Source organism: Aulostomus chinensis, chromosome 3, assembly GCF_037954235.1.
Source record: "Aulostomus chinensis isolate RoL2024-O1b breed Wild chromosome 3, RoL_Achi_v1.0, whole genome shotgun sequence".
Classification (NCBI taxonomy): domain Eukaryota; kingdom Metazoa; phylum Chordata; class Actinopteri; order Syngnathiformes; family Aulostomidae; genus Aulostomus; species Aulostomus chinensis.
The window spans coordinates 11,586,141-11,597,733 of record NC_141322.1 but is presented as its reverse complement, the minus strand read 5'-3'; the positions used below and the strand labels follow the sequence as shown (position 1 = coordinate 11,597,733).

General features: G+C 42.8%; 1 protein-coding gene across 1 annotated transcript in view; it reads right to left on the bottom strand.

Annotated features, from left to right (window-relative positions):
- Positions 1-2,893: 2,893 nt before the first annotated feature.
- Positions 2,894-11,593, bottom strand: part of suclg2 (succinate-CoA ligase GDP-forming subunit beta) — a 113,151-nt gene continuing 104,451 nt past the window's right edge. The window contains exon 11 of the mRNA XM_086200638.1: positions 2,894-3,688. Within this exon, the coding sequence (XP_086056764.1) occupies positions 3,576-3,688 (113 nt within the window). The 3' untranslated portion in view covers positions 2,894-3,575. The remainder of the gene's footprint in view (positions 3,689-11,593) is intronic.

The window sequence follows — 11,593 nt, the reverse complement described above, 5'->3', positions numbered from 1 at the left end:
AGTTTTGTCTGTGAGGATAATTTGAGATGGGTCTTCTCTCATCGTGTGACGTCACCTGCTATGACCTCAGGGAGTTCATCAGGGAGCGATACTTGATTCACAAGTATATAGTTTGCCTTTCAAGAACTCACAGTTAGGTGTTTTGAGCTAACAAAGACTTTTATATTACTGAGCACACGGCTGGAATAGGAAGACGCGGACCATGTCGAACTATGCGCTTGATAGTTTATAAAAGGATGTTTTTTTTTTTGGACAGTTTTGTTGTTGGGTGGCTATGAGATTATTGGCTTTGAGCTAAATATACATGACTGCCTCATTTAGCACTCTGGACTCATTAAGGAGTGAAACAAGAAGACACAAACCGCGTCTTAACCTATTTAGACACCTATATGCAAGTACCTGACAGGAAAAATACACTTTTTGGGTCGAGTATTGCTTTAATAAAAGCAGACACCAAACTTTTTACCAACTTGTCTGGTAGCTACAGTGCAATTCTGCTGACAAAGGACAATATAACCTTGGTAACCTCAATATAACCTGGACCTTTTCAATATAAAATATCATCACTTCATAATTTTATACTGTAAGACACATGAAATATGTAATAATTAGTGCGTGAAATATTGAAGTAGACTAAAACCAGGAATTTCCTCCCATGTGTCACATTCTCACGCACACACACACACACACACACACACACATCTGTCCACTGCCGGGTCGATAGATGCACTGAGAGAAAAGTGCTAATATTGAGCAACCCCTTGTCCCTGAAAGATGAAGTACAATAGCTGGAGGTAATTCATACCACTATTGCTTTTTTATGAACTAATATGTTCATAGCTGTTGCTTGAAAATGACTCCATAAATATCCAATTCTTCCTGAGAGACGGCCTTGACCGCGCCGGCTGCAAGAACGCTGGCTCTCCCAACAACACTTAAACACTGACGGCAGCTTCATAAACTGGCAATTACCGTTTTGACATCAATTCTCATCCACATAAAAGAAAGAAAAAAAAAAACCCTGCCGTCTTTTTAGGAAGTAAAATGGACAATTACAGTGACAAATAAAGTGAGCCACAATGGGTGGAAAAATAAAACTCCCCCAGCTTAATAATTCAGCTTAATTAAAGGGGCAGCCCACCCAAAGGGCTGTTGGAAACAACGCCTCCTTCTCTCACAAGCCGAGGTATTAGCTGAATTAAAAGCAGCGGGCGATATTATGGAAGTCTTCAGGCTGACCTCCAAAGCTTCTCTCTCCTCATCTATATTTATATGAGGGAGCGGCACTAATTTTGCCCAGTAAATCAGTGTGCACATTTCACTGTGACCTCTAGCTTGACACTGAATTAAACAATATCAGGGCTCGAGAAGGCTGCTTTAACAAGCCTTAAATTCCTCCGTCCAATCCATCAGCGGGGATATTTCTGACACACAGAGGGAAGAGCATGAAATAAGGCAATTATTGAACCCTTCAGCCCATTTCTACGGCTCGGCTGGCTGCCGCAGCACAGCGCCAGAGTTTGTGCTCTGAGATGACTCTTGGATGATAGTGACACTGAAAATTAATACATAACAAATAAATAAAAGGTACTAAGCCACCAGTTTCTTAAAATATCCTGTTCTTCATCTACAATAAAAAGACGGGAAGAATTTTACCAATGGACCCTTCTGAATTTCTCTTGACTTTTTCAGATAGGAATGTTCTCCTCTCCGGAGGAAAAAAGTGCTTTGTGCACGTCTTTCATGGAGGTGGTAGTCGATCCTGAGTGTCTGGGCGTCCTCTCAGATTGCCTGACAGATAATCCATCACGCAGTCAGTGTGTCTGACAGGAAGAAGTCTAAGTCAACTCTCTGCACCGCTCACACGAGGCCGATGAAGGACAGTCGCTCGAGTCTCTCTTGGGACGACTTCACACTCCAGTTTCATTACTGAAGTAGAAGTGGGTGATTTTGAGGAGTTTACGTGTTTACATCAATGTGAAGATAAAGTCAACGACAGAAAATAGATTCGCAGAATTAGAAAATATCTTAAGTACGATGCCTTTTCAAATAAAAGCTCATGCAGGAAACTTGAGCTTGTTAAACCAGCAAAGGAGCCTGATTCCATTTGTTGTCCTTGCTACAGACTCCATTCACCAGTCTGAAAATATTAGAATTATTAAATATTAACTCTTTACACCGAAAAATACACAAAAAAAACCAACAATACTTTCATCCCCTCAGAGTTTTTGCAGTGGTGTGTGAGGAACTCTTATTTCAACCCCGCAGGACAAACACAAGCTGTCTGCTCATTTCTAACATTTGAACTCTCACTCTCTTCAGCTCATCTTCAGGTAGAACAAAAAAAGAGACCTTGAATAAGAGAAAATAATGATCGTGTCTGAAGATGATTTAACTGGATCGAAGAATTTAAAACCGTGTCACGACTACTTTAACTGGAACAAACACATGTTGAGCTACATTTCATTTCAAATACCTTTTTAAACTTTAGTTGATTTCAAGCTGAGGACAAAAAGCAACATAGAATACGGCCGCACTGCGTGCTGTACTGTGTGTTATAATGATTCATCCTCTGTGTGGATGCTGAGCTCGTTACCCAGTGATTGTGAATCGGACAATTGCATGTAGTATGTACGGCCCTTCTAATCTCCTGTACTTGGAACAGGTACGAGCTGTGTATTCAAAGGTACTCAGGAGTGTTTCATAGATAGTTTCCTCAGCAGCGGCGGCGGATCGTGCGGAGGAGGTTTCTCCTTTTGCCTCAATGATCTCACATTTATTCTGCGAAGTGACTCGCCAGAGAACGGGTCGATTGACGTGTCTGTAAATCCAACGTCTCCTCACGCCTGCCGAGATCCTCCGGTGAGTGAATAAATCCAGGCAGAAACACTGAGGTATCCGTTTTATAATCTCTGGAATTATATACAGTTATCACACAGTGAACACAGAACATCCCTTCAATATACATGGATCATACAAAGAAGAACTTGTTCTTTAAACATCTGTATGAAACCACTGCGGAGACTGAAAGAGTTAAAAAGGCACAAGTTACATTTCGTGTGAGTGAAATAGCACTTGATGTACAAAATTCACAGCTCATTATTTTGGCCATTTCATCGAAGACACACAGACGCCTTTAGATATTAGGATTCAGATGGAGGCAGAGGAAGAAAACAGACTGATTCAGTATTGGCACTAAAATAATTCCACCCTGATATTATGACCAAGGAGCTTCTCTTACTCCCCCAGCCAAGACGCCTCAGAGTTCACGTGAAACCAGAAGAAGCAAACTTGGAATGCACAAAGTTAATCACTGATAGACTGCCAGAACTTCATTATGTTCCATTATGTTGAATGTGATAAAAACGGAACCTTTATCAAGTAATTCATCAGAATTAATGTGCATTTGACAGATAGGACATTGATGACGGACATTAAATGGCTTGGAAGTTCCCGGGGTGATGAACCACCTCGATATCTGATGTGCGATTTAAAAGAAACACGTACAGGCCAATCTGGCGGATGGATGGATGGATGGATCCTGGACAGAGTACAGTGAGGCGGCTCTGACTCGTCTATTTCTTGATGGCGGCCACTGCTTTCTTAGCGGCGTCGTCCAGGTCCTCTGCTGACGTGATGGGCAGGCCGCTCTCAGTTAGGATCCTCTTGGCCTCGTGGACGTTTGTTCCTAACAGACACATGAATAACGTCAGAACAGGCGGCGACACACACAAAACCACAAAAAACCGGCTTAACCAGGCTGCACCTGATGTGCCATCTGCGCTGCTATAGAAACCATGATGTGTGAAAGACAAAGAGTTCCTTTGGAGGAATCAATCAACGGCCATGACAGATGGACCAAGTTATGGGTGAGAGGTGGCAAATTCAACTGCTGATCCGAGAGCAGCTTTGCCTGTGATCAACGCCAGTGAGGCAAGAGGGCAATGTGTGTGTGTGTGTGTGTGTGTGTGTGTTCCCATGGCTGCGGCGAGGAAAGGTGGGTAGCAGGTGCTGGTGTGATGGGAGCGCCCATGCCCTGGTGGAGCAGCAAACAAGCAGGGAGAGATAGACTTAGCACCACCATGGGCTGAACACTGAACACACACACACACACACACACACACACACACACACACACACACACACACACACACACCTGACGCCTGTTACTATACAGGGCAGGGGGCTCTGCATTGGACAACAAGAAAAGAGAGAGAGAAAGAAAAGAGGCAGTGACTGAGACAAAGAACAGAGGAGCAGGAGGTTAGGGGAGGCAGGACCAGCAGCCAGCTGTACCTCATCATATCCAACACCAATATCATGTATCACTTTAATTCCACCAAATGAGCGAGCGTATTTTTTATTCCTGTGGAATGTTTGTGACAGAGAGGGGGAATGTTTCTGGTACCAGTAGAACAGGGGTGGGCAACCATGTGCCATGGAGGGCCGTGTGTATGCAGGTTTTCCTTCCAACCAAGCACTTTAACAGGTGATTCCACTGATAAACACTCTTCTGTTGCTGAAGGTGTGTTAATCAGTGGAATCACCTGTTAGAATGTTTGGAAAACCTGCATACACACGGCCCTCCATGGCACATGGTTGCCCACCCCTGCAGTAGAAAGGGTTTTTAGAATATCTGTGAAATCATCCAAACTGTACAATAACACAAAGTAGCTACAATTTTACTGAGAACTGAAATAACCTTCTGCTTTCGGTTTTAATTCGGACCTGAGCAAAGATGCACTCTCAACAAGATCTTCCAACTCTTCCAAAGAATTGATTGAGTCCTTGTGGTTTCTGCCATTTTCTGATCAGAATATCTTTAGTCTCTGAACACATGGGACGGACTAAAATATTGGAATGTGACCAAGAATAAGCAACTAAAATGTCAGAGTGAGAGCTCCCATCTATATTAAATATATCCCACATAAATAAAGGTTTGACAGTCACACAGCAGGCAAGAACATCAAGGATTCCTCATTTCGGTGCATCTCTAGGAAGAATGTCCACTTTGCTCCGAGCGCCTGTACTTCTACGGGCTTTTAATGGGTTTAATGAACTAAAACTGCCAGATATGTGAATTCTTCGGGAGCTTTGACACAGTGATCAATACAACTTTTCATGAGGAATTCTATTACCAGCTCCACTTAACGCCTAATATTTCATCTCTCTAGTCCAGCCAGATACTAATTCATTCCAAACACATCTCTGCAGGCTCACTATGCAAACAATCAATTGAGCAGTGTAATTAATTAGTATAAGAGCAGGAAGAGGCCTTGCTCTCTGGCGCACGCACGTAGGATAAGGTGTCCCCAGTCATTCTCTCATCATCAGCTAGTCTTCCTCTGTGTGTTTTCGGAAACATGCTGCCATGCTGTCAATCACAGTGAGGAGAGAGATACTTCAGTGGAGAGACTTGATGGCTCTCTATTTTCATACTGACGGTCGAGCAGATCTGTCAGATGATTAAAACAAAGTTGCTGTGCAACGAACTTGAAAAAGTTGGAGATAAACGTGTCAGGAGCTGCAGCCATATGTGCAGATACATAATGCAGGAGAAAAGAAAAATGCGCCTATGGAAAATGTATATGGCAGAGAAATAAAGTAAACAATACACTCCCTTTCAGCATGTTTTTCCATTGCATAAATATTCATGAGCACGTGTGGCATTGTTTAGTTACCGTGACATCTGTGCTACCTGTGTTATCTTGTGTGAACGGGAATTCACACATCTGATTGTGACAAAGAAATCTTGTGCATTTATGTGCTTTTATTGCTGTGTGTGTGTGTGTGTGTGTGTGTGTGTGTGTGTGTGTGTGTGTGTGTGTGTGTGTGTGCGTGTGTGCGCTGAGTGCAGTTCCACTGTGAGCAGTAGGGAGCACTGACGGCTCACAGCAGCAGAGGCAAGGACAGAGCCCAGCTGGATACAACACCATGAAGAGTGTGTGAAAGTGTGTGTGTGTGTATTGTGAGGATATGAATGTGTTCACCTGCAGCCACTAGGTGCTGCAAGAGACCCACTCACAGGCTGGATGAGTACATAGCTCACATGTAATACATTCACACACACAAACACACTAGACTGGCTTTTATTTTTAAATTAACTGTCACATATACACTGTGAGTACGTTATTTTTTAGTCACAGCTTGATGTTAGAACATGAATGACCTAAATTTCTGGGTCTGAAGGAGTTACTCACTCGATGGGTGTGAGCACCGCTTTCTAACAAGCCTCAGTTGGGATTCACACCCCCCCCCCCCCCTCTCAGCTTTCAAAACCACTGAATGATGGATCAACTCAGCAGCCTGATGACAACACTCCACTATAAGGCTTTAAAGGCACAACAAACAACCATGTGATATACTGCCACTTCGACATATTTCTGTTGCATTTCCGATCTAATTAGCGAGCTTTCTTGTGACTATTGTGAAAACACCACTTTAATGTTGAAGTCAATTACAGGCCACCATATTTCAACAGCATAATAAGGCTCTGGGGCTGCGCCAGGGAATTCTGTTGAAGCTGCAGCTGCTAAAATGGCTGCTAATTTTGTTTGAACAAGCTGAGATTAGTGAAGCTTGGATCGGATGAGAGGGAGAGGAGGGCGCGCCGCGCCGTCGTCTCATGCCTACAAACAAAGTGTACAGTTTACACAAAGTGTATGAGCTGGAGAACCTACAGTTAAGCTGAAGACAAAAACAGAAAGGACCTGAAGCACTAAACCTGATCCCAGCATGAGACCTTGAAATCCGAGATGCATTCAGAACTGTTCCGTCACTCCACGTTGGGAGGTTGAGTAGGCCACATTATTTTACTACTGTGAATATTTCAGCAGGCAGAGTGAAGAGGCAAGCACAATTATTAATGCATTCACTTCTTAAATTATGTTAGTATGATGTCTGTTCCAGGGATATTTGGGAAATGAAAAATAGGTCATATGTGCAGACATACACACGTACCTGCAAACGGCAATCATGATGCGTCTGGTCCGCAGCTTTTCCCCAGCGTGGAGGTGTTATAAAAAGTCTGACAGCTACAACAAACCGCAACCTACTTGAGGTTTGGGGTTTGATGATTTACGACATACATTTCCTGCCTTCTTAAAACAGACAACGGTCTCATATGCAGTGGAACAAAAAATGTTGTAACAGTTATTAATTCTTTGACTGGAGTGAATCGTTAGCAAGGTCTCCAGCGTTACTGATTTGTTCCAGTGATGTTACCATTCGACCGATTCTTTCTCTAACGAGTGAGCCGGCGACATCACGGATCATACCGGCTGATGTACCACTGGACTTATTAGCCATGTTCTGCCTGTGTTTTAGAGCGTGCACTACAGGCCATTTTCATGGCAGATTATACTGTAGTATTAAAGCACTGTTTTTGTTTTTTTTTGGATTGTTGATCCAGTTACAAAGGTGAATTCAATTATCTGATACCACTGCAGCTAGATGGGACTCAGCCATCACCGGTTTATGAGCTGTAAGAGGACTTTTGGATGAGCAGCACAATGTATCTTTATGAATCTGTGAAGTCGTCATGGAGTTACATCCTGGAGGATGTTTTTGGATATGTGACACTATAACTAGAGCTGGTTATCACCACTGACCTCCCGATACGATATGATTTTGAAACACTAGGTCCCAAGTCGATACGATTCGATACAATATATGATATGATATTTTAGTTACAATACCAATTCTGCTTTGGTAATGGAAGAGATTCTCAAAGGACTAATGCTGTAAATTGAATTGTAAAAGTAACCCTCTAACCTGCTGCATAATTAAATATTAATATTTACATTGAGAACTGACCATTGAACAATAGTTATACAACATCATGCACTTGTTATTTAAATGTATGACCGACTGTCATTCAAAACAAAAAGGCAACTTAGACTTCCACAAACTGTCAGCAGCTCAGCAAGATGACTCGTGGTGTGGCGAGCTTCAATCGCGCGCGGGACACGAGGGACCAGTTACTCTCAGTGTAATGAGAGGTGATTGTCAAGTAGGAATCCGTAGCTCTGCTTGTCCAGCTGTCGCAAGTGATGGCAACTCTCTCTGCCGATTTCATTGCAGTTGCAACGTTGTTTTTAACATCTCTGTACATCTTTGAGATTGTGACTTGACTCAGTTGTTTCCGTGTCGGTAGCACATAGCGTGGTTCCAGTGTCTGGACGAGGTGTCTGAAGCCTACATTTTCTACCACACAGGATGGTCTGAGATCCTTGCAGATAAAAATTGCCAGAGCCGAAGTGATGTTCTCTGCACATGGAGGCGTGGATGGAAACTTCATCCCAAATGCTTTCTCCAGCGAGGGTTGTTGCAGTGACTTGTAGTTTCCTGGTTGCTGAGTGTACTCTGGGTGATGCCTAGTCAAATGGCTCCAGAGATTAGTTGTATTTCCGTTGTACTTAACTTCTACTTTGCACATTTTGCGCACAGCATTATTTTTGTCAAGTTGTGCGCAGTTTTCTTGCTTCTTAAAGCCGAAGTGCTGCCAGACATCGGCTCTTGAATTTGCCAGAGATTAAAGTTGCGCTTCCGCCATCTTGTTGTTCTCTGATCGGAGGCACATGGCCTGGATCTCGCGAGATCTGATAATCTGACTGCAATAACGTTGCACTAAGCACTAAATCACGCGAGACTAAAGGGGCAAACAAAAACAAAAAAATAAACGGGTAAAATCTAATGCATTTTGAAAGATCGATACTGGGATTTATGTATCGATAATCTTTCCTACAAATGTATATCGATAAAATATCGGTATATAGACATTTTTAACCCACCTCTAACTATAACTGAAACTAATTTGATAAGAGAAAGATGATAATTTGATCAGAAATAAACATTTAAGAGCCGACTATACTCCAAACGGGTCGCTGTACCTACATCACACCTGATGCGTCCAAAAATACCAGTGACTGTGTGTTTTACCAATTCTTTTACCTCGGAAAAACTTCTTTAAAATTGTATTTTCTTTCATCACTCAGTGTCATCATACTTGTTCTGACTTAGCTTGTTAATCCTCATAATAATCAGCAGCAAACAGTGAGTTTTCTCTTCACAGCCAAACACGGTTTAGGTCTGCTCCTCCCTCTTCATCCCGTGGGTCAAACTTCAAATACTTCTCATCTGAACGCAGAGCGCGATGCTCCTGAACGCTGCAGACGCTCTTCCTTTGATCTGCTCGCCACTCATTCAGCAGAGTTTTAAGGTTTCAAATATTTTCTGGAATGTGAAAGCAAGTGAAAATTCATCAGGTTTTTTTGTTTTTAATGTCTGCCCAGTCAGTGTTGATGGTGAGTGTAGCCAATTGAAGCAGTAAAGTCCTAATCTGGGTACATACTAAGATTATACAAATGTTGTTTAAATCCACCTAATCCTGTATGAGCGGATCGATTGTGATGTAAAACCAAAGCTCATGATTCACGCGCTCACACAGTGCAGCTGTGGGCAATTACGCACCCGTTCTGACTGTTCTCTTGGGCAAAAGGGAGGAGTCATTGTCCAAGTTGAACGAATTGTTTCAGAAGAGGTTTTTGAACCTGTGTTCCTCTCATTCATATTGGTGGTGACTGGAGGAAGAAAACGCACTTAATGGGCATGCATAGTGCAGTGACAGCGACCGACCCTCCTCTTGTAATGCAGCGTGTTGACGTAGTGCTTTCACATGCTGTCCAGCTCTAGTAAAGTAAAATGCACTCAGGTTTCCACTGTGTGAGAGTAAAAGACTGCTAAACCAAAATTTTTGATGTCTGAAAGGCATTCGTTTGTCAGGTGGAGAGCAGCTGATCAGTCCTTGTGTCCCTCCTGTACACTAAACGGCAAACATGAACGGCACCAATTACATCCATTCACGCTCCAGCCTGAGCCATTTCTAGCACATAGAGCAATCTATTGCTTCAACACAATCAAAAATGCACGAATATACATATTAATTAGTAGTTTTGGCTTCGAGAGACTCACAGGATTGTTAAGAATATCACACTGACACTAGCACAGCAAGTGTTTTAGAGCATAAAGGCTTCGGAACGCAGACACCATAGTCCCAATTTAGTCAGCCAAATTGTGTGTGTGTGTGTGTGTGTGTGGTGGCAGGAATTGGATGTATTTTAGTTATAATGACACTGTCAGGACTGAAGGAGCCACATCAACCTTACAAAGGATCCATGTGCCTCCTTTTAATTAAATGGGTGAAAAATGGCCAAATCTGCTTTTTAGGGAGAAAACAGCCTCTCCCGTTTGACGGAAAGTTGTGGAATGGCTCGGTAAATCAATAGCCCGGGAACACAGTTCAGCCAATGCAATCACCTTTCTTTTTTGCTTCCCACTGGGGGCTATTTAAGGGACTCTTTTTTTTGGTCATAGTGGCAGACAGTGGCATCAGAGCAATGCTACCATGTTGGCCAAGGGGGGCAGTACAGGCCTTCGTTGAAACATGAGTCATTTCTGCCAGATCGGAGTTGTTAGACCAACACGCGTGCCAATATAATGGCTCAAGAACAGTGACAGAAAACCTCAAGCAACTCATTTGATCAACTAATTCATCAGCATCTCGAGCACATGCCCTGTCTTCCTCACATATGGGAATACACAACCCTCTGCCAGTGCAATCAAGCCAGGCCGTTTAAAAGAGCCTTCCCAATTAAACGTGTGCCAGTTAATCCATTCTGATCCTGTTGAAGAGCGCCGGGCCGTTTCAGCTGCCCTGTGGTCAGCCTAGCAAGCTGAGCTGATTGATTCTGAACCAATCTTCTCCACAAGACTGCCGCCTAAGATGTAATGACCCACAGCTAAAGCTTGGATTAGGCCAGGGCCAGGAGAACGTGGCTGGGCCCAACCACCAGCAGTGACCCTCTGGACTAAGCCTGTTGGTGTGTCAGGTGGAATAAAGGGCTGCTATGTGATGGCCTGTATAGTCTCTTTGTCTGAAAACTAACTATGGGATACAAAGGAATGACACTATTCTAAATGTATTAGTAAGATTATAAATATAACATGATTTTATTATAAATGTATGATTAGAAAGATTATAAATCGAACACCAAATGGAAATCGCAGCATCAACCTATACAATACGATCAGGGTAGTACATTTAAATGCGCTGTACATTTGTCTGTGTGCTTAAGCAGCACTGCAGATGAGCACTGGATGCAAACTACAAAAAAACATATTTTGTACCTCAAAGTATTTAACATGTAATAAATTGTTCCCCCTGCACTTGAGTGCAGCGCTAATTTGGCTTGAAGACAAACATCTGTCCTTGTTATAGCTCCAGTTTGGTGAAAGTGCAATGATATTTCAGACAAAATGCACTAAAATTAGAGCTCAGCATAACATTTGCTCATGTTACAGGGGAATTTTTCCTTTTAATCAAATTGTTATGGGATGGCGATGACAGTCTGCATGAACACACTGTAACTTATGTTTGAATGGCTGTTTAAATATTACACTACTGCACGTCTGTGGACCGCTGACTTCTAGGAACGGTTTTAGTATGACTGGACATGCAGCAGGAAATACTGCTGGCTACCACACTAGGGCGCACACACAAGCACACACGCACACACACACACACACACACACA